Genomic DNA, 24,316 nt, shown 5'->3' with positions numbered 1-24,316 from the left:
ACATGCACATGTGTGTGTGTGTGTGTGTGTTAAGAGAGGGACTGCAGTCGTTCTGCCTTTTGGCATATTGTAACTCTACTGTAAGAAATGAGGAAATAATCCAGAGAAGTGCATATTTTTGTATTATTTTGGTGCTAAAACTTTTGTAGCTTGCTCGTAATTACATTTTGTTGTATTGCTCTCAATGCAATGAGAATAAATACATTCTAAGTTCTGCTTTATTAGCAGCCATTAGCAAAAGAAGGTCATTGTGGGTAATGAAAACATGAAGACTGTGTGAATGAAGATGGGTTGAACCCATCATAGGACACAGTGTAGGGCAGGTCTTTGCTGTCCGAAGAAGGCAGAACCGACAGTCTGGTCTACTGAAGACAGTAGCTAATGTGGATGCAATTGATTCGAAGCCAGTGCGTCTGTGCTGCATTTACAGGACTTTGGGGTTATTGTTAGGCATCACCTAAAGTTTTTTTCCCATACATGGCAGAGGTATAAAATTTGGGACTTTATTAGATTGCTAATTTGCTAATTTGGATTGCTAAAGCTGAGCAATCACAGATTTTATCCCTCATTTCTTACAGTAGTGTCACATGACCGATACACCTAGTAAAACTAAACACAGTAACACCTGAAGGAAAGTGAGCTCAGTTATGTTTTTAATAAAGACTTGCAACGATCTGAACCTAAAAGCCACGTGAGATAAATATCGCATGACCTCTCAAACCTCTGAGGTGACATGCAGTCTCAGGCCCCCCTCAACTCCACCATAAGCTACCCAGCTCTACCACACTGGCGGCACCGCCACCCTTCCACAGTCCCACCACCACCACCACCATTGCTTCCTGCTGCTGCTGCTGCTGCTGCTGCCCTCACATATGCATCCCCATGCACATCCTCATATCCAGCAGCCCTGCCTGCCTGCCTCCCTCTCCCCAACGCTCACTGTCTGCACCCACCAGGCTTCCAGCCAGCCGGGCCCCGGGGAGGGTTCCTGGCTTCTGAGGGGTGCGTGAGCGGGTGCTTGGTATGAATGGAGTAAGTACTAACAGAGTTGTAGCAGCTTCTTCCATTTGGCTCGACTTCCTCGACTCTGTGAATTGTTGCATGTTTAGTATTTTTCTCTTTACAGCTCGGCTACACCATGCTACCATTTGTATGACTCATTATGACACATAAATGGTGTAGCTGTTAATGTTTGCACAAAATACGATCACACAGGCACACACAGATACAGAGAGGATTGGTTACTCCACGTTTCCATGGAGACGAACCTTAAAAAAAAATGTCTGCACTGTTTAAAATAACCTGTGCTGAACACAGAGTTGCATGGCGCTGTGTGAGTTGCCTGGAAGAATCTCTCTGGCTGGCCACCTGCTTTCTGTCCTTGTTTTATTGCAGCTTAGTGTTAAGTCAACATGTCAACATACTGTGTGTACTCTTCCAAAGCAGGTTCATTATCTTTTGCTGCATGATCAGGCAGACATCTTGGATGTCTTTTCTAATCAGCCGGTCTGCCGTATGGAATAAAACAAACAGCTCTTCAAACATTTGCTACTTGAAAACCTCAGTCTGCTTTGTAGAGATAATAGACTGAAGCTGCTCTCATACTCATTCTATCCAATGCCTTGTTTCTGCTTTGCTCCTCCGCCTGTAGGACTCACTGCTTAGCCTGGGTGAAGCTGGGTGGGTCAGACAAAGCAAAACACAATACTACTAATGAAGTTGGAGATTTTTAAAATGTAATACACAACCGAAGCAGTAAGAAGCAGGGTGCAGGAGATATGTGTATTAAATAAATGTAAAAAATAAAAATATGAACAGAGGTGCATTCACCAGAGAGAAAAATGTACATATGTTCTTGTCAGTTCTTGTTTTTTTTTTATCTGGGAAACATCACATAACATTTTCTCACAAAGTCTCAGAATCAGGGTATTTTAATAACACATGTTGTTACAAACATTTCCAAGAGACATTTTTTCACATCATTCATTCAGGTGATGAGGACTTTAATTATGACTCAACATTATAAGAAACCTGTCACATACAATTCTTCTTTTAGTAGTTTTATTGAAAGTCCAAATTATTTATGTAGGTTAGCATAGTTTTTTTTGTGTTCAATGCTCAATTCTGATTGGTCAGTGATGTTATTTTGAACAAGAACAGATTGTGTCCCATACAGTTAAGCGGTCCAATCAATTTAAAATCAATAATAATATTTATATATACATATTCTTATACTATTTACTATGTATTCAATGAGATATTCCAATCGCAATAGGGATTTTGAGTTGCTTATGTCATGTAACAGTGATATATATGTGTCTCTTTTCATTAATGCACATTAGTATTGATGTTTTCATCTTTAAACTTAGACCCAGTTCTAAAATACAAGTCGCTCTTTGTGTAAAAGTGTCATCTGTACAAGTTAAAAGTCACAAATCAAATCTGCAGTCAGTTATTTTTTCCTTTGGTGAATGCTGTTCCACTTCTAGCTAGGAGTCATCTTTGCTGTAATATGTGAGTGCTGCATTGTTGCTACTTTAACCTGAAGTCTGAAAAGCCTCCGGTGTATTTTTTTAAATGCTGTATTATCTGAAAACAAATGTGCATCGTACAGGCTAAAGATGCATTTCTCAGTTTACTGCTTCTGAACCTCACACGGCTGTGCACGGGCATGTGTTAGGAACCTTTAGCGTGCTAGCTCTCGCTCTGCAGTTTTTGCCGTGGTATCTCTCAGCTGTTGGTTTGGACTCATGTATCCCTCATTGCATGCGCTTCATAACAAGTGTTTTGCATTCTTTTCCCCCCCGACTCCCTCTCTTTGTTCCTCTTTGTGTTCCCGCCAGATGTTTCAGCCCATGATTTTGTTCATCCTCATTCTCGTTCTCTTCTCATCTCTCTCATACGCCGTCATCTTTAAGTTGGTCTTTCTCTTTGCGCTTTTCTTCGTACTCTAGTCCGTTTGTTCTTCTCCACACCGTGTAGTCTGTTAGTTGATTTTCCCCTCCTCTGCTTATATTCTTTACCCATCTTCTGTTTTATTTTTTTCCCCACCCCCTCCCCCGCCCGCTTTCTTTCCTCACCCCGTTTGTTATCTTATGTCTTGTTTGTCCACACATCACCTCACACACCCCCCCCCCCCCCAACATCACCTGCAACCCCTGTATCCTGCACCTGTCATCCATCCCCATAATCCCTTTACACCCACTGTCCACACTACCCGCCTCCACCCTCACCCTCCACCCTATCCCTTCCCTTTCCCTTCCCCTTCCCCTCCCCCCCCACCCCACGTCACTCACAGTCCAGTCAGAGGGATGAGCTGGAGTGGCGTCTAGGACAGGAGCGAGGCGTGGAGCCCCAGAGCCAGAGCCAGGGTGGGGGCCAGGCCCAGAGCAGGGGAGCCCCGGGACTCACTAGGTACCACAGGCCCCTGGCTTTAAGAGCAGAGGTCAGTGCCTCCTCCCTCCTCCCATCTCCCTTCTACCACAAGTGTGGGCCTTCTGCCAACTCTGAAGCACAAATCAGTTTTTGACCTGGACACTGTTTTTATGAGTCCTCCTTCACCAACTGACTGTAACCAGGGGGAGCATCTGTCAAATGCAATCCAAAGAACAAATCCAAAACTACCTGAAGCACAGACCCCTGAGACGCACCAATCAAACCTTTTTTTTTCCTCTCTCCAATACTCCATCATGGCTTAAAGCATTTACAGCTTGAGTCATCTGTTTCACCCAAATATGAAAGCTTTAATAAGTTGTTTGCTAATACACAGAAATTAGAGTTCCGCAGTTGATGTTTGGGGTTTATTTTTTCACAGGTCAACAGATTAATAACATTAATTAGTGAAAAATTGACCATCTCACGTCTCTCTGTGCACATTGGGATCCATTGTATCCTGATCAGAAGTCCACTCGGTCCAGCATGTCTACTGACACGCCACAGCCACAGTCACCTTTTTGATGAACACAATTTCACTTCATTCACTCTACTGTCACACTAAAATCCACTCCCTCAGTTACTGACGTTTATTTATTTATTTATTTTTAATATCTTTTTTTTTTTTTTACATTTTTTCAGTTTCAGTTTATGATTTGTATCATACGCCCCTGGACAGAGTGTCATGAACTAAGTTCATGACAAGATTACTTGTCTGTTAAATTTGAAAATGAACTGCAGGGATGCACAATGATATTAAATTAAATTAGAAACCTTTATTAGTCCCACAATGGGGAAATTGCTTAAGGCTGCCCAGCAAAGAGTGCCATACACCAGTGAGTACACTGGAGGCTATGCAGGTGCCTTGCCCAAGGACACACAACAGTGACTAGGGAGGATTTGGGATCAAACCACCAACCTTCCGGTTACTAGACAACCCTGCTATACCACTGAGCCACTGCTGCTATTAGGATGTCATCTGTAATTAAAGACGAACAAAACCTCCATATAAATTCATTAAAATATATCTCCATATGTCTGTCATCAAAGGAGAATTTATCTGTAAAGACTGATCATGTTTATTTCTTCTGTAAAGTTAAATATTAACATGGAGGTCTATGGAGATTGACTCACTGTGGGATCCACCCTCAAGTGGCCATTTGAGGAAGGGCATTTGGCTGCTTTGTATGGGCACACTGTGACATGTGCTTTAAAAAGAGTTGGAAACAGACGCCCAAGCTGCTGCTTGCAAGTGTTTGTCATACAAGGTGGAGGGAATTGATGTGGAATGACCATCTACAGTGTAAAAATGAGATGGAAATCAGAACTGTCTCTGCAGGTGGACACTTTGTTGACCTCTGGAACAGCATGAAGCAGCAGCAGGCATGTACAGCTTCACTGTACTGACATGACTTGTAAGGCTTATGTGTGCATTGGGTGTATCAGAGCTGAGTCTGCACACAGTGCACTCTAAAATGATGCCGCCCTCTGGCACCGGTTTATCTCTACCAGCTATACTTTAGATGACCCGACTCAGCACATTTCATGTATGTAAAAGAGCAGCTTGCACAGAAGGCTCACGACAATACACTGCTCACACACACACACACACACACACTGAGAAAAAAACCAAAGAGCGCAGTCAGAGGTGAGTGCCACCAGCACGCATCAGCTCAGATCTGTTAAATCCTCTAGTGACTCGGCTCTTTAATAAACCGGCCATGTGATGGCAGGACACTGTGATTCATAATCGCTGCCTCATGCTTGTGTTCATAGAGAAATTGCCGTCTGTTATGTAATGCAGATTTCTGGCAGCAGTGATGTGACACATAACTGTTACAGTAAAGCTGGATCCATACTCCGCGAGACAAAGAGCGGAGAACGCACTCCACGGGTGGTAAGAGATACAAAAAAAATGTCTTTTCCGCACTGAGGTACCATACTCCGCGAGACGCGTGTGTGCAGAACTCCTCATACGGCCCGCCCACTAAACTATAAGGAAAGACTTTACTGAGTTTTTTAACACACCACAAGGACTTGTGCCATGGCAAGAGGGCATTATACAGAGAGGGGGCCTGCAACAGCGTGAGATGTCCGGCGATGAGTTGTGAAAATGTGACATTAAAAGTAACAATAGCAAAGATTCAGTGTTTGTGCCTTTATGACCACATTTGCACATCTACTGTGTTCCAATGTGCCTGCGATACTTCAAACTGTCCGGTGATGAGCTGTGAAGATGCGACATTAAAAGTAACAATAGCAAAGATATACAGACATTGTTAACGAGCCTATTATGCCCGGGTATGTAGGAGTATATAGAATGGTAATAACAGTCACCATCTGGTATGTGTGAATGGCTGTCTGGAGTTATTGGTGACAAATCACCCTGACTTGCCTTTCTTTCTTTCTTTTATTGCTCATCATGCAAACCGGTATGGTCTTATCTAAATCTGCTGAATCAGCGCTGTTTATACACCTACCTATATACCTGGAGAGGCTCTTGCGCTTCTCCACTTTCATCACGCCCACAATAAATTCTGACCAATCACAGCATGGTTGCCGCACAGCCTTGAAAGACAAAGTTCGGCCCGGACCCTGTGCACAGGAGTGCGGATCAGCGGGCGGTCAGAGACAAAAAATGACGTCATTTTGTGGGCGTAACGTCTGCAGGGGGGAAAAATGTCTTTGTCTCGCGGAGTATGGATCCAGCTTTACAGTCATGGCACATTCGTGCAGGTCTTTTTTTTTTTGCTGCACTGTAATCTGTGAGGTGAAATGAATGAATGGGAAAGCAGCTTGGATATGGTGGGATTAGCAGTGAACTGTTGGCCTGTGTGATTTGCATTTGACATTGGGTTTGACAGGGGGGTGGATACAGGGGTCGGCACACACTGAACAGCTCAACTTACTGGTGAAGAGCTGCAGCGTAGGACAGAGAGAAGACATCGCATCATAAACCTGCAGCTGCAATTAAAGAACTGTCAGTCTGCTCTGTGTTAAATGGGAAGAATCATCAAAACCATAAACATGGTCATCTCATTTCTCACTGAGTAGTTTTCCACCTGTAACAAAACAGACCTCACTGTTCCTGCTGCAGTGAAGCATTAGGTGCATTTTGACCACAGGAACTAACGGGCCATTTTACGGCTGCCTACACCTTCACTCATGTTTCCACACCTGGAAGCTCCCTCATATGAGGGACTCAACATAGCAGCTCATATTAGACTCAGAGGTATATAAGATCCCAGCTCTTCCTATAAACAGTTGTGCCACCTTGCGTCAGCCCCAAGCTCCCCCATGTTCCTGCAGTTGAAAAGCAACTTTTTAAGTGCACTTCAGAAGCTACTGCCTGGAACAAGAGCACTAATTCCATGTTGACATCACTTACGGCGTCTTAATATTGAAGCAGAGCATCACAGTTTTCTAGCTGCCATTCACAAAATGTAGCAGACAACTTAATTAAAGAGTTCAACATTTGAGGGTTTGCTCACAAAGCTTTGAGTTTTCTCATCATTTCCATGATGTTGCAGAAGAAGCTGTAATTACTTTCGTTTTTTTTAGTAAATCTTTGTTTTGCAGATTAAATTCACCCACTAGTCCCTGTTTGACTTTCAGTTAGAGCGTAAAAACAGATTGATTTTTATGTGTTAACTTCTCTGAGGAGCTGGTTGAGTAATTGTTTGCTGTGCTGCTGTGGGTTCAGCTCAGGGACACGCCTGCTTCTGACATCCAGTTTCGTCTGGATCATGAACGGAGGATGAGAGCAGCAATGGAGGAGCGAGAGGCCGTCGTTTCTCTGACACAGGTACAACAGTGCCCTCAGAGACGCTCTGTTTGAACACCTACCATCAGTGTCACAGTTCAGTCACACCATGAGCACTAAATTAAAGTATTTAGATATTACACTTTTGAACTAAGTCTTTATCAATGTTTTTTTTTTGCAACATGAGGATGACCGCGTGCGTCTGGAGGCCCAGCGTGAAGGTCTTGAGCTGCAGGGCCTTCAGAGTCATGATGTGCCCTGGACTCAGGAAAGAGCCATGCTGCAGCAAGAGGTCCGCCTCTTCAGACGCAACACCATCATCTTCTACATGAAGCTCAGGTGGATACTCATGCACTGGAGGCTCGGCCACAAGGAGGGTCCTGGAGAGGAAACGGCGCACCCAGAGGTGAGCCAGAACACACACAACAACAACAACATTAATTATTTGATTTAACTTACCTGAGATTTTTACCTGTGCATGTAAAACACAGCCCACCACCTAGGGGTGGGCGATGTGGCAAAAATTTTATATCACGGTTCTTTAATGATAAAATCACGATCTCGATTTGTTTTTACATTGACACTAATTTGCATGTTTCTGTGTAAATGACTTCAGGTAGCCTTAAGGTAGTCACTTCTCAAAAATTATCAGTAGATTTTAAAGGCAAACAAAAACTCTGATAATGTTCACTCAGTATTAGTTTTCAATAAACATGAAAATTTAAATAATACAGAACAAAATAAAGTTTTATTTCAAATAGGTCAAAAAGAAGACTAATGTAGTTCTGTAAAGTATTATTCAACAGTCATTTAAACAGACTGAAGTGTGCCTCCTAAGGTTAAACAATAAATACAGTATTGAGACTTAAGTAACTCTTAAAGTTTAATGTGATTTAGAACACATGATCAAACTTTAATGGGAATCATATCTAAGGAAAAACGGAGCTGCTGCTGTCACCTCTGTCCACCGTTTACTAGAGTTTTCATATGGAGCCTCAAATGCCTGCGTTATTGTTTTGGTGACGTCATTAGCTGTTGCCTCTGACGACAGAAACAGTACCGAACATAAAGGTGGAGTACGTTTTTAGGGACCAGTTGCTCCGTTCTCTTTTCGTTTTCAGCCGTAGCTTCCTTACAGGGAGGCTGTCATTGGTTGGTCAGGTTCACATTAAGCGCACTGAGAGTTGGACGAGTGAAAAAACTCAGCATCTGCGCGAACATAGAACTGCAATTAATAGAACGTGCTCTATGGACGATAAAACGATCTGTCCGTTCTGGTAGATCGCCGATACGTTCAAATCCTTCACGATCATTTATCGTCAAATCGCACAGCCCTACCACCACCATTTCCAAAGCGGCTGATTTAGCCAGTTCATCAAGTTTGAGTTTTGATTAAGCAGAAGAGAGATGCTGAAGTCTGTGATGTAATGAAATATATATTTAACTAAGTATTTTCTTATTGATAAAGCCCAGCAGACCTCAGGCTGCTCCCGGATGTTTCTGCTGCCCTGTTGCATGCTGGGAAAGGCTCAGTGACTGCTGGCCCTATAAACAGAATGTGTTGGTACAGAAAAAAAGTGCATGAAATAAAACATGTTTTTTCATGGATGTATCATCTGTTCCAGTTGGAGAAGTTGGAGGGTTTCCCAGAGCTGGGAGTGATCATGGAGCAGGCGGAGGGGGAGGCGGACCGAGACGAGAGGCTGTGTTTACCACAGACTCCAGGGGACGTCCCTGACACAGCACCCATCATCCCTCTACCGTCACCTGACCGACACCTGCACCATCAAAGACAGGTACTCCAGGCTTTTTTCTCCCACTGTTTACGTCTGTTTGAAGTATGTAGAATTATTGTTATTATATTTTAATATTAGATCAGCTAGAGCCTCGGGCCTTCTTTGTAAATCATTGAAACATTGGAAAAAACTGCACTGCACTGACTTTTCTCCAGTAAGTTGGTGGATCGTGTGTGTTTGGACACTCACCACAGCTATACCCTTTATTATTCTTCCCACTCTTTTTCATTGTGCTCAAACAAATGTTTGGCAGCCATTCATTAGAGCAGTTAGGCACAGTATGCAGATTTGACCCACATTACTAGTTAAAGGCAGCAACTATTTTTGAGTAGTCAAGCTCAGTTCAAAAAAGGATATGGAGTCATGTGTTTAGTGTGTGTGGAGATCGTCTTTCAGCGCCACTTCACTCCTCTGTTAAAGTAAAAATATGTAAGCATTTTGGGTGGGATGCATTATTGAGAAGCACTAAGTGCTTGAGTTTGTCTGCTGTTTTGATTTTCTCCCTTCAAACATCTGAAAGTCTTTGTACAGTGATACATGTGAGCAGGCTTCCAGTTTGAAATTAGACTCAAGCTTTATACACTTTATGAAGTTCAGTTTATAAAGTACAGACCTGCTTTAGTAAGCAACTGCACACATGGTGACGCCAGCAGAGCAGAGCAAGCACAGGCGACGAGTCCTGCAGCCAGACAGAGAAAGCAGCATATTAGGCCGTAAGGAGGACATTCAAAGTCTTTAGTGAAGATTCCTAAAGAATTTGTGCTGAATGTGAGACTGAGGAGGTGCTTAGGTGAACATAAAAAGCATAAATTCTGTGTATGAGGTAGTATTTCTGAAGTAATATCACATTTTGTGCAATAAAATGTGACAATGTTGTTATTACCACAGTTAAATGTAGACTTCACAGCCCTAATTATAGCTTGAAATCATGACATCAAACTTTCAGTGTTCATGCCAAGGCAGCATCATGTTCTCCACCCAAATCAAAAGACATGCCCACCTTAATTGTGCCATCAGGGTTATTTATGCGTAATACAATAATATGAACCTGTTCATTCCACCTGTAAAGATGGCAATAAACATATTTTAACTTTGTGGTGAATTGAGAAGGTCCTGCTTTGCCACTCTGAGTCCCTGCAATGTTTTGACAGATGGTCACAGTCCCATATAAAAATGGAACCTCCATCTTTGTTTGCCTTATGTGGTGTCTTCATGAAAAATAATTCATCACTTGTTTTTTGGATGTAGAGAACGGACGTTTTCTGACCTTTGAGCGCCTGAGCTCATGTTGTGTTTTCTGAGCTCTTTCTGGCAGAGCCGGAGGCGCCATAGTGGCACCTCCAGGTGATCACAGCTTCCTTTTGTGCTTCGCTGCCTCCTGCCAAGACCCGAACACTCTTCACAGCAGGACCAGCAGAAGCAACCCACTCTGCACACACCTCTCTGAGCAGACAGAAAGCCACGCTGTGTTTCTCTGTGCTCGGCTGGATGGCGCTGCTCATGTAGCTGGAAGCATTAGAGATAATGAAAGTTGGTGCTGTAGGTGTACTTATTATATTCACACCTACATGTGCATATTTTACTTCTTTCACAGCAGGGGTCACAGAAAGGACAAGCGTAAAAGCAGAGCAGGGGGAAACAGGAAAGTTGAAGTGCTGGAGCAGATAAAAACAAAAAGAACCAAACATGATGATTCATTTCCTATGTGTGTTGTCTTCTTATTTGCTGATTTGCAGTTTGGTGAGAACCGTCGACTGCTGCAGGTCCTGCGGACGCTGCTGGAGGAGTTTCGCGAGGAGCTTCGGGAGGAAGAGACCCGACGATGCCAGCTGCAGCAATCCTACGCCAATGACAAAGCCGCCTGGGAGGTCAAGTGGGCAGAGATGAAGTGCCAGGTTTCTCAGGTACAGATGGCCTCTCAGCGTCCTGCCTTTAAAGGGACAGGACACAATCTGGTGTAGAAAACCAGGGGAGATCTCAGTAAGCAGGAGGACGACAGTAAACATGTTGCCTCCTCCATGGATGAAATCACACTCGGAGCAAACCACTAACAAGACACAACTGTTTGTGTTGTGACCTGTACAGCTCTTTTCCTTTGGCCAATCAGAAGCAGTGGAATTAATATTAATTCTTCACGTCTGACAAACAAATAGACCGAATTCAAATTATAATCACCCCTCAACACTTAAATTAATAGTGGAGGGACAGCGTCCAAGAAAATGATGAATCACTCGCTTGGCTCAGTTTAATGTTCTGTCATTGTGCTAACTAATTAATTCAGCATTGTGCCTGTTTGCTCTAAGTGTTTGGTTCCTGATCTACGACGGCATGCTCTCCTAATAAGAGTGTGAGTACTTTCAAGGTCAGAAGCAGAATATCTTCACTACACTGACGCCGTAGTGTATCACATTGTTCATGGAGGAAGGGGAGCACCACTGGACTAAACCCTAAAACCAGAAAACTTGATGAAGAAACTCATTAGCTGCTAATTCTTCCATGTTGGCCTATGAAAATACACCATCATTGTGCACTTTATAGGCACTCCACACCCCAAGCTAACCACCTACCATATCCACTTTAGATAGCATTGTGCTTGTAATAACATTAGCAAGCAAGCTACACTCAGCTAGCTTTGCAACGCTGGCTATTATAAAAGCCAGCTTGAGCAATAAATCAGATCCTGAACCAGCTGGTGATGGTGATTTTATGTCAGATCATGTGAGGTCACAGTGACTTTTGACTACAAATTTCTAATCATCATCTTCCAGCCCAAGGGATATCAGGGACTAATTTAATCAGAGGTGTTTTGCAGAATAAAAAGAATCCTGAAAGCTGCAGATCTCTGTGAAGTTTGAACGTCTCTGCAGAACAGGCTTCGGTCTGAAAACTGCAGCTGTGTGAGGAGCGAGTCCGGGCTGTCCTCAGAATCCAGCTGACATCACCCGCGTTCACAAATGTTTGTCTTGTAAACTTTTATAGTGGGTTTTAAAACTGCCTGATTAGACAGTGCAGAGAACGTCATGTACAGTAACAGCTGCTGACTGAATGCTAAGAGGCATTATAAATATGGGAGGTTATTTATGAGTGAGCCGGTGGCCAAAGCGGAACATGAAACAGGAAGCAGCCAGAGCATCCACATTAATATCTTGTATCCACATATAAATACACAGGTAAGGTGGATTTTTCACTTCTACTCTGCTCCACCGGGCTGCGTAATATGATGAATAATAAGCATATTTCTAAAGTCTTAATCAGAATGAAGCACAGTGGAGCGAATAAAGACATCCACACACGGTTATCAGAAGTTCAGTTCATCAGCCCTCAGCCACCTCTGAGTGTATAAGAGCTTCACAGATTAAAAAGGATGATCTTCCTCATGTAACTCAAACTTCTTAATTGGCTCCCAAAGCTACAGTTTCCTTTTTTATCAGATAAAGCCTCGAGGAGTTTAAATTTTATCAGACTGCCAACTCAGTTTTTATTAAGTTTTTACAAAACTTTGACAACAGCTCTTTGTCATATATTGCAAAGCTTAATACAGTCTGTAATCAGCTCTGTGTCTTTGTTCTATGACCAGCTGGAGGAGGAGGCGCAGGGCAAAGTGCGAGGTGAGGCTCAGGGAGGCGAAGGGGAGCCCGTCACTGACCCCGAGTGGACTTTGACGCAGGAGCGCGAGGAGCATCGACGCCTGCTGGCTGAGAGCCACAACACGACGCTGGACCTTCAGTGGAAGCTGCAGCACGGAGAAAAGAGGTGGAGCCGAGAGAGGGCGGAGCTCCTGGAGCGCTTCGACCTGGAGAGACAGGAATGGGATGGCAGCATGAGGGATCTCCACCGCAAGATGGAGAGGGTAAGAGGCGGAGAGGTTGTTACACCGCTTTTAACAAGTTTGGATCAAACGGTCAGACAAGATTGTCTCATAAGCAGAAATACATAAAACAGTTTGTCTGTATCTCTATTACACCAGTAACTCTGTTTATTAGTCCTCCCAATGTTTTCATTATTAACCTAAACCTCCTCTTTTATACCAACATGGATGAGTGAAATGTGCAAGAAATACAATTAAAAAACAACTTAAAGGTACAAAGGTGCTGCTTCCAGAAGTCATGACCTGGCTAATAAAAAAAAAAATCCAAAGCGGTTTTACGTAGAAACTATTTACTGCCAGAATTGCTCACTAGTATCTGAGGTCATTGATGGGGCGGCTGTGGCTGAGGTGGTAGAGTGGTTGTTCACATCCTGATGTGTCCCTGGGCAAGTTTGATTTTGCTTGTGATCTGTCCCTTTAAACCATATTGAGGTTTCTGTAACAACTAAGCAAGTCCATCTAGTTTCTTAAAAGATCCAAAGATCCACGCTACTAAATGGACCATGTGGTGAGCTTGTTGTTTCAGCACTGTTGGCAAAATCTACTGATAATAGATCAATAACTCTGTTACAGCATTTATGAAAGAGAAAACGCTTTGTGTTAGTAAGAGTTGTAGTTAGGAAAGAAGTTAGTTGAAAGATTTTATAAATCCTTATCATTATAATATTATAGTCTCTGTGGCATTTATGATTCATTATAGATGATGACTGTAGAGTAGAGAGGCAGCAGGGTGGTTTAAAACTTTATTTAAGTAGGTAAGTCCCATTGTGGCTGTAAACCTCTTTTAGCAGGAAGGACCAGGCCAAGACAGTGATATGTAATCTTTATTTAATCTCTGTTAGCTCAGGCTGTTTTTTTTGCCGTCTTGAGTATTGCAGAGAGAAAGAAAGACAAAGGGAGAGGAAGGAGAAATAATAATGATTAGGAAACAAGCTTTAGTTACAGCCTCATGGACATTTCATCGGAGGTTGTGGCAGAAAGAAACGGTAACATGTGCGATTTTCCTCTGTGTCGTTTGGTGCTAGATACTACAAAAACTGAGCGTCACTGAATAATTGATGTCCTTTGTGTGATTTAATTAGACGATCTGCAGCGTTGCACCCTGTTTGTGTCTGACATTCAGTGCAGGAAGAAGGAGCAGACCCTGATTAATATGATATGAGTGTGAGAGTATTATCATATAAAGCCAGGAGCGGCAATCCAGAGCTCTGTATGCATTGAAGAAAAAGTGCTGATGCACCAGCGAGTGGAGATACAGAGCAGGAAGCAGAGATGCATTATTCAGCGATGTTGCAGCAAACTATAATGCGCAGGTCATCAGCTGCTGGTGGAAATGAATGAGTAATGTGGATGTTCTTAACAAGGAGATTAACCCCCAAGTCCTGCAGGTGGATTAGTGAGTGTCGCAGAGTGGGCTAATAGAGTGAAAGAACACAGTGTCTGTTAAATCAAAGGAAGGTAAGGGGTGGTATAAGAGCCAACAGCCCTCCTGCTTAATTAAAACTGGTGCTGTGAACTATACAAGGGGTGTTAGATGAGCTAGAGCAATGAAGTAGTCAGGACAGTGTATGGGCCTGTTGTATCTTTAAGCAGACATGTAGTGGTTTGTAGTCACGGTTGTAGGCATTTCATCCTCTCTTTCTGGAACAATCAACATCCTGCTTTTGTCTTTTTTTGGGAAAGGTTCCAGTCTGCATTCTCTCCTGGTATCAAGTGACACTGTCTGTCACCAATGGCTTCAAAAGGCACTGATGAAAACTTGACACATGGGTGGACAGACTAATTTTAGCCGTAAATGTAAAGGCTCTTTGACATCTCAGCCACAGATTCTGTTTGTCAGAGAGGAATTTCAGTGTTAGAGGTTAACAATATGAGTCTAACATACCATCAGTTCAGCGCAAGCCTCAGACAAACGTCATCATATTCATCAGTGTTGGATTATGTTAGCAGTGACCCTCTGAAACCTCTGTGCCCCTGAGCAGTATGTATGTGTTTCCACTAGCCCTGTTTTAGTCACATCCACTGTTTTGTCCTCACGGTCCCAACAGCACCGTCTGCCTCATTAACAGTCTGTTCACCTCCTGGTTTCCCTCTCAAAGGGAGGCCAGAACTCTGCTGCTTGCATCATCACTAGAACCTCCTCCTCCTTTAATCACATCACTCTCGTCCTTCAGCAGCTCCACTGGCTCCTGGTCAAACATCCTATTGATTTCCAGATTCTGTTAGTGACTTTTAAGGTCACACAAATCATAAATAAAACAATTAACTGATGAAACCAGAACATACACTTGAATCTACACAAATTTTGAATGTAATTTAACATTAGCAGTCAAAAAAATAAGCATAATATCTTTATTATCTTTATTCACCTTGTACTGTATCTGTGTCGTCCTTCGTACAGATGCAGAGGGAGCTAAACTGCCGGCGAGACGAAGGCATCGACATTAAAGATGGCGGCTCATCTCACAGAGGCGTGTGCTCACCTCAAGACAGTCCCTGCATCGCCCCGCGGTCACCTCGTGCCCCCCGCTCACCCTGTACATCTACTCCTGCCCCCGTGCCCCCTACTCGCTCCCACTCAGACTCTGAGGCCATGATGGAGGAGCAGGGGGCTGCAGTGAGGCTGAGAGGCCCCACAGAGAACCTGTTCCTAGATGCACTGTCTCTGGACCCCCTCAGCAGCGGTCTGGAGGTCCCTCCACCCTGCAATCTGGAGAGTGAGAAGAGGTTCCCCTGCATGAAGGAGGTCAGTCAGCTTTGTTGTTTCATCCACCATTCCCATTAACCCTGTTTATTAGTATTTACTAATGTGCTGAACACATTATACTTACTAAACTTTAGCATTTTGCTAATGTTAGCATGCAGATCTAAGCTGTGGTCACTCTGAGCTATTAACACAGCAGATTTTTTAAGATCATTATGTGCTGATTAGTCAATATCTTTTATGCTCTGGCCTTAGATTGAACCACTCTATAGCTGTGTTATGTGTGTGTGTCTCTTCATAAGAGGAGCTTTACTCGAGTATGTACACGTGTCTGAAGGTTTTTGTATGTGTTGTGTTTCAGGCTCTGAATGAGATTTCAGAGAGGGAAGGTGATCCTGCGTACCCCGAGGAGGACATGAGGGAGGGTGGGAGTCTCCTCAGGTAACCTGCTCAGCTGCATTTTAGATTTTAGGACATTTGTGGGTAGAACTGCTCCAGTTTTTGTTGCTCTTAGCTACACATCGGACCCTCGGGAGTTCTGCCGTTGGTTTTATTAACTGCTCCTTGAAGTGACAGGGAGTCACAGCTCACAGTGATGTTAAATAATTCAAACCGTTTAAAACACTCAAAGGCATCATGTTACTGCACAGAAAACAAAATGCAGTCAGATTCAGGATTTTGTTCCCAGCTGAAAGTTAATGATCTGTTTTTTTTTTCTTCTCCAGAGCCAAGTCTGTGTGCTCCATGAGCGACTTCCAGCGGCTGATGGACAGCTCGCCCTTCCTCCCCGACAAGACGCGTCATGGTGATCGGGGCCCAGACGACGTCACCCCGCCTCTTTCCCCAGACGACCTCAAGTACATAGAGGAGTTCAACAATAAGGGCTGGGACTTCCCATCATCCTCCTCTGGCCCATGTCCGGTCCGGGAAGTGTGGACAGACAAACCCACTGAGGTCCGAGAAGGGGAGCCCGTTCCTAATCCATTCCAGCCCGCCTCCTGGTTCCTCACCACCAGCGCCACCCTGACCACCAGCACCCTGAGCAGCCCTGAGCACTGCCACAAGTCCCCGCTGAGGGGCAACGGAGCAGGGGCAGCAGGGGTGGGAGTGGAGCACTACGGGGTTCACATGCTCCACAGTCCCACCAGGCCTGGAGCAGCTGAGCGCACTACTGCCCAAGACCCAGACTTTCTGTACGCCAAAGGGACCAAAGCCAGAGGTGGAGGAGAGGCTGGTGTGGGAGCCAGTGGATCAGATGAGGTGTTCAGTAGCGGGAGGTGGCCATGTCTTCTGGAGGGTGGAGGCCTGAGGACTTCTCCTAGTCAGTCTCCTATCTGCCCCACAGTGGGGTATGCGTCCTCTCTGGAGCTTCAGCTCTCCAGAAATCTGAGTGATGACATGAAAGAGGTGGCCATCTCTGTGAGGAACGCCATCCGCTCTCCGCCGGGACCTGTTGTCCGGGACACCGCCTGCCAGACAAACGGATTCACCACACGAGGCACCCAGACCACCCAAACCATCAGCGTTGGTCTGCAGACGGACCTGCTTAGGAACTTGACCAGCAGCCCTCACCGCTGCCTCACCCCAAAAGGGGGCGGCACACCTATCTCCTCCCCGTCACGCAGCACGAGGAAGATTCAGTACTCTCCTGTGGTCCAGAGTAAGTTCGAGCGACCCTGCTGCTCACCAAAGTACGGCTCTCCTAAGCTGCAGCGCAAACTGTCCACATCCAATAAGACTGAACTACCCAATAACAGCCGCGCTCCCACCCCAACCACACCTCAGAAGGGCAACAGCGAGTCAGCGTGGGCCCGCTCCACTACCACGCGCGACAGCCCCGTCCACACCACTATTAATGACGGCCTCTCCAGCCTCTTCAACATCATCGACCACACCCCTGTGGTCTATGACATGCAGAAGTTTAACAAATCACCCAGTCGCTCCCGGCCCACGCCACCCACGGCCACTGAGCTCAGCCCTGCTCACGGGGCGCACCCCACGGACCCCAGGACTGCGCAGGAGTGCCTACGGGCTGCTCGCGGACGCTCGCCCAGCCCCGTGCAGCTGATCGTAGAGACACAGGGGGACAAAAACACAGAGGTGGTGAGCATACGGCAGGACCTGTCTGCACCCCCGGGCTACACACTGGCTGAAAACGCAGCCCGCATCTTGAATAAGAAGCTGCAAGAGCAGAACTTCAGGGAAGAGAGGAGGCAACAGGCTGGAGGACAGAGCAGCCACAGCAGAGACAACAGCAGGCAGGCTGACTCAGACAGAGGACAGTCTGGATGTATGGAGGTAAATATACAGACAAACTGGATCCATCGCTTCATCATTCATTTGATCTGGGGCCCTTGTTTTATGACACAGTGATATGTATGACTGCCTTGGAATAATGTTTGAAGACAATTGTGTTGTGAATGTGAGAGAAGAAATCAACACTCTCACTAAAATGTTGATGCTTTTTTCTCAGATCGAAAGCACTGACTGATGCAATGGTAATGTTAAAATATTTAACCCTCCTCACTCAGAAATCCTGAACTTTATTCCACTGCTGTATGTAGACACTTTTAAGGTTTCTTCTTCTTCTTCTTCTTCTTCTTCTTCTTCTGCTTCTGCTGCTGTATTTTTTTCTTTGCTGTAGCCACTTCCTTCCTCATAGTTTGGCTTTAACTATCACTGAGGCCCGACTGATTAATGTGTCAGATAACTGGAGGCCTGAAATTAATGATCACACGGTGGTACAAAGTTTAACAATTATTCATTATCAGTGCCTCCTAATTAACCAGAATTTTAAGTGGTTTCGAAGAGGTTTGATCCTTATATCAGAATAAATGGTGAAATCAGCGCTCTGATCCATCAGTCGGGCTGATTTCACCACCCATTCAGGCAACCAGTGGGAAAACTAAAGACAAACTCTTCATGATTTGGAGTGAAATATTTCCACTTGTATGCATCATATGTGGCACACAGACAGATTAAAACCTCAGTAATAAATAGGTCACATGCTGTATTAAAGCTGTACATTAAAACAATGTACCCCGGACTAATAATATGTGTAAAACCATGTACATAAACAGTAAGCAATGTAATCCCACATACAGTGATTAATATGCCCACTAACATCATGGCTCCACCAGCTGCTGCTCACTGATGTGCAGAACAGACAGATGAGGATTAAAGAGTCCGATGTTTGATTTTCTGAATGACAGTGGGGAACAGGCAGCTATAAGCTACATTGCAACATTGCAGTATGGATTATGCTTTACTGTTGATTTGTGCGCTTTGTATGAAAAGATACACACAGAAACATTACTACTGGTGATACCTTTGGTTAAGGGATGGACCATGTGGATCAAATTGGGCACTGGTCATTTGTACGTGATTGAGAAGATGTGAATTAAGTGTGTGAAAATGGGATATGAAAAATTAATGAAGCAGGGCAACCGGACTTGTAGAGTTCTTTTAGGATCTTTTGCTGTTCCTTCAAGCAGCTTCGTCAGTGCAGTCCTGAACTGATGAACTCTAATAAGTCCAGTTGCCCTGCTTCAAGCTCTTGAATGGAAAATGACCTGGATGATGAATCTTTTTTAACAACACAGGCTGAAGCTGCTCAGAGCCTGTATGCTAAGCAGAGCTAACCAGCTGCAGCCCCTTATTGAATCATTGGGCCCCTCTCAGCCTTACATGCTAAGCTAGGCTAACCAGCTGCTGACTCCATTTTGACATTGAATCACAGAGTGTATCTAAAGATGGACACCTCCTCTGTGATGTCCTGAAGAACACATGTCATTTTAACGTCTGTGCAGATTGACTCCATCCACCCTCAAGTGGCCACAGGTGGAACTGCAATATTTGCACCAGCTTCAGTTCTCACCCATAGAGGTTGAGTTTCATTTGATGTATCTTTTCCTATTAATTGATTGACAGTGAATTAACAATCTGGCAAATTAAGGTCCCTCATATTCACATCGCCCATCCCTTCTTTGCTGTATTTGTAGCCTTTTATACTGATTGTTAGATAATCTGAGTGTCTACCTGCAGGTTAGCTTGCCCTCCTGTTTTTTCCAGGTCTAAAGTGAATGGGTGTGTGCTTACAGCTCTGTATGGCCAGACTTATCATGTATCTCCTCCTCTCCTTTTGCTTGATTTTACCAATTAACATTTCCCGCTCTATCTTTCCTCCCTCCCCCTCTCTCTCTTTCCTCCTCCCCTCTGGGGTTTATCTCTCCTTCTCCTCCTCCCTGTCCGCTGTGCTCTGATCCAGAACCACACTGTCATACTAACAACTCCTTGGGGACTCTAACTCTGCTTGTCTCCGTGATGTAAGTTCCTCCTCCTCCTCCACTTCTTCCTCTACAACCTTTGGCGGTGGTGGGTTCACCAAGTACACGGACCTCTCACCTCCCTCACCTCCCCCCTTCATTAATGCATGCTTCACAGGACAGCAGAGTGACAGTGTGTGAAGCCATCGGAGTGGTGTCAGAAGTTATGCTTCTGTTTCTCAGTGTTAATGCACGCATGCTCCGTTTTTTGGTAGATCATCCGTTTTTTCTTTCGAAGGACCACACCAGTGCATGTTGACGTAGTCCATTAAACATACCATTAACCACTAACTTTTAAATACCATACCATATATTTTTAAATGGTCAGTCTAGTTTTCTGCCAGCACAGTATGAACATCAACAGGAAAAGGAAAGAGCAAATCATCAGGTTGATGTAATTGAAGTGTTTTTTGCTTTTTGGTGCAAACTGAAAATGCACATTAAAATTCTCCATTTTACTATACAGAGTTAATGTAACTTTCTTATGAAACAGCTAGCTTTTTTTGGTCTATTTTTTTTATTTTATTTTTTATTTTTTTCTGAGCTACACCTCAGAAAAAGCTCCAGTTTGCTCTGATTGGTTAATTCCAATGCCCTCCACCAATCAACAGCTGTTTCAAACAAAATTAATTAAATGCATAATTAGTATACGCCCCCTGAGTGCAAGATGAGTCATCTCATGAGTCATTATTTTTGGGCAACACTTCAAATTTAGACATAAAATCTCAATAACTTGTGTATGAAATGTATGTTCATGTTGATTCATACATGCAGTAATGTGGCAGTAATTGGGATAAATCCTGTAAAATCACTGGTATGGTCCTTTAAAGCAAATGTACCAACTCTTCAGGTCGTGTCGTGGTTACTGTTCCATTTTGATTTTTGGGTCAAAATGTGCTCCGGTGATCACGACATGACTTTCCACTCATTCACAGGTTGGTTGTTGTCTATGTGAGCTGTGCACACAGCCTCATTGGATGATTCTAACCCTGTTTCTACCAGGTCTCCCTCTTCATGCGGTGTTCTCTTGTGTTTTCTCACCACACAGTGCTTTTCTTTCTTACAGTTTGCCCTCACCATTTCCTCTCACACTAACCGATGAAGACGGCTGCTAACACTCATCACTTCCTGTCTTGGTTATTTGGGATTTCTTGTGGAAATTATTATTCTGGTACATGTAGCATGCTTAAAGGGAAAATCCACCTTTAGATTGCACTTCTAGTCAGCTTGTATCCCCTGGACTAAAGTTAAATTGGTATTTATTTAATATTTCTGTTTTTGTGGCCTTGTACTCTGTCCTGTCCACTGAGTGGTGAGTAAACACTTTGAGCCTTTGGCTGTTATTTGTGACCATCCCCACACAAATTACATAAATAATATCTTATTTCCTGCACATGATGCAAAACTAAACAGCATAACAGCTTCTAACATACACGCATCTCACTTTAAAATATGCAATAGCTATGTTAAAATTACATTTCTGAACCACTTTTTTTCTACTGTCTGTATCGCCCTTTATTGTAATGATGATTTCTTACTTTCCAATGCAGAGTTAAGCTCTTGGTCTTGCTTTTGTTTAGGGCTGATCCATAATTTTTAGCTGCTACTTGGTTGCTTTAGCAACACAAATTCTGCTTGGATCATAATGTTAACCACCAGAACCCTTAACTTCAGGTTGGCAGGTGTGGATAGTTATCTATGTGTTTTAAGGTGGACTTTTCCTTTAAGGCTACTGAGTAGCCGTGGCTGTTGTTGTCGTTGTAAAACTGTTCACTTTGCTCTTTAACATGTCGGCTCATGTACACTGACTTCCTGTTCACATTACTGCTGCATGGCCTGTGGTGCTGTGTGTGGTCTGATGTATTAGCATCACACAGGAAACCTTGTATTAAAGGACTGCTCTGTATTTCCGGTGCGATCCATCAGTTGTGTTTATGAGTTACTGGTGGAGACATCCGCTGCCCGTCCATCCCTCTGACATGTTTTTACCATCAGTTCATCAGGACGTCCTGCAGGTTGTGTAACTCACATGTCACCGGTGCATCGGTCCGAGCATCCGTCTGAATTATTTCTCCTCTATCATGTCACGCCACTGCGGCCCGACTGAAGTGTATTTTTAGCAGAGCTACATTGCTGCCCCCCCCCCCCCTTCATCCTTCAGCTGAAATCTAACGCCAGGAGATGAGCTATTTATAAATCAGGCCAGTGTTGTGATCATTCACTCCATCACATCCTTCTGAGGGGGAAACAAACTCACTTTTGTCCCCTTCTTCTTCATCGCCCTCTTTTCTCACTGTCTGATTTCATCCAGGGGACAGATGCATAAAGATCTGTAACTGACCTGTCCCTCTACTACAGCTTTGTCTTTGCATTGAACATGTTTGTACATGACACAGGACAGTTTTGTCCATCACCTGACACCCACAGTGTCCTCTGACAGAAAACAATGATTCCAAATGTTAAGAAGAACATTATTTTAGAAAGTGTCCACTAACTGAGGGTTAGTGCCCTTATTTTAGTCACACAAAGGACAGAGACGTCTCATCTGCTGTCCTCTAACACGCTCAAAGCGGAGGACACCTGTTGCAATAACTTTACAGCTAGCATGGCACCTGAAGCACCAGGTCTGGGTGCTAACATTCAGAAGGATTCAAATGAACTAACAGAGATGCCATAACCGATCTAATACCATCAGAAGACTGACATCATCTGTAAACCGCAGCTCACCTTTGTTTTCTTCATTTATTCATCTGCCCCCCGCTCACTTTTTTCATTCTTTATTCTCAGTTTGTTCACTTCCTGTTTCCTCACTTCCTGCGGTCGCCTCATTGCTCTCCTCCCTCTCTGATGGCTCCTTGTCGTTGGCAGGACCTGCCTCGCTCTCCGGTGGCACCGCCCCTGGATTCCTGCTTCCTGAGACCGGCCCGCCCAGCCAACCGCCGACCCCCGTCACGCTGGGCTGCCCGCTCCCCTTCCTCCTCCCCCAAGTGGAGCGAGGCCACGAAGAGGAGGTTCACCTTCCCGCCACCAGAGCATCGGAGGACCATCCTAGAGGGCGAGGAACCGGCGTGAGGCCACTCTCTACCTCCTCTCACCCTCCTCCTCCTCCTCCTCCTCCTCCTCCTCCTCAGTACCTCAGAACAGCCTGCCCCCCCTCCCAGAGACCCAGAGACTCCCAGGACACAGAGCCTGAGCCGGGGAGGTCGGGGGTGGGATCCACCCAGTAGCACCAGCTGACCATCAAGGAGCCAGAAGAACCTGGAATGTACTGTAAAATCACATTTCCATCAGAGGTGCCTGTACACTTGAGTTACTCATCACCCCGTGTGTGTGTGTGTGTGTGTATGTATGTATATGTATTTAATACATATATATTTATAATTTAGCCACCTTTTTTCAGGTGAAAACTTTAGGTCAGCTGTTGCATTTGTGTGAAGTTTACACCTTTTTTTTTACGTTTACATTTTTTTTTACATTTATTCTGTTCTGGGTCTGTTATGATTTATTTTTTCTGTTATTTTTTGGCTGCATTTTAAGCTTCACTTTATGCTTAAGGTGAAAAAAAACAACACAAACAAACCAACAAACACAAAAAACCCTCTCTGCTTCCTGAGGTCTGAAGCAGAGACACATGATGTCATTTCTGATTATACTTTGTTTTTATGTTGGATGTTGTCCTCGAAGAAAGTGGCTGACGACAACCTGAATATGCATATTTGGAAGGCAGTTGTAGAAATATCGGTCAAATATTTGCATGCCTTTTGAACACTAGCACTTTAGTGCATGTACATATGAGCTCTTTAGTCATTTGTGGTCACTCAGCTGTGGGAGGGAAAGGAAAAATTTTTGCTGAGCTGTTTTTTTTTTGTTGTTGTTGTTGTTTTTTTGTTGATCTGCATCGACTAAAATACGTTTTTAAAGTAAATTATTGTACCTGCCAGACTGTCTTTGTACAGTTGTTACTATTGGATTTGAACAACTTTTTCTTTTGAGAAGAAAAAAGAAAAAAATGAATGTTTTAAATGAGAAGTCTATGTCGAAAAGTCTAACGATCTATAGTCTTATGTAAATAGTAAATGGTAATAAACATGAATGTGTATTTACAAGACGTCCTCCTCTGTTGCATTATGTTCATCACCATCACAGAGGCAGATCATCATAGATTATATGCTCCTGTCATTCAACCTGAGTTTGTGTTCTTGGCACACAGTGATCCTGAACCATGTGTGTGTGTGTGGATTATAGTGCGGACCACAGGATTATAGTGGGTCAGGGGGGACAGCCACACAGAGGGAACGTAAATAAGAAGATTGTGTCCTCCCAGAAGTCAAATCCTCTTGCATCATGATCATACATGTGCCACCATGGCACATGTATGTCATGTTTCCCCTACTTGTCACGCAAGATAAAAAAAGAGTTTATTCATAT

General features: G+C 44.1%; 1 protein-coding gene across 1 annotated transcript in view; it reads left to right on the top strand.

The window, feature by feature from the left end:
* mtcl1 (microtubule crosslinking factor 1) overlaps window positions 1–22,885 on the top strand; it is a 51,317-nt gene extending 28,432 nt beyond the window's left edge. The window contains exons 6-16 of the mRNA XM_028428054.1: window positions 3,299–3,445; window positions 7,136–7,237; window positions 7,383–7,601; window positions 8,821–8,991; window positions 10,728–10,895; window positions 12,569–12,841; window positions 15,261–15,605; window positions 15,925–16,004; window positions 16,289–17,861; window positions 18,037–18,061; window positions 22,757–22,885. Coding sequence (XP_028283855.1) covers window positions 3,299–3,445; window positions 7,136–7,237; window positions 7,383–7,601; window positions 8,821–8,991; window positions 10,728–10,895; window positions 12,569–12,841; window positions 15,261–15,605; window positions 15,925–16,004; window positions 16,289–17,861; window positions 18,037–18,054 — 3,096 coding nt within the window. The 3' untranslated portion in view covers window positions 18,055–18,061; window positions 22,757–22,885. The remainder of the gene's footprint in view (window positions 1–3,298; window positions 3,446–7,135; window positions 7,238–7,382; window positions 7,602–8,820; window positions 8,992–10,727; window positions 10,896–12,568; window positions 12,842–15,260; window positions 15,606–15,924; window positions 16,005–16,288; window positions 17,862–18,036; window positions 18,062–22,756) is intronic.
* Window positions 22,886–24,316: the final 1,431 nt, after the last annotated feature.

Source organism: Parambassis ranga, chromosome 17, assembly GCF_900634625.1.
Source record: "Parambassis ranga chromosome 17, fParRan2.1, whole genome shotgun sequence".
Taxonomy (NCBI): Eukaryota; Metazoa; Chordata; class Actinopteri; family Ambassidae; genus Parambassis; species Parambassis ranga.
The sequence above is the reverse complement of the archived record's forward strand: the minus strand, read 5'-3'. Positions and strand labels throughout refer to the sequence as shown.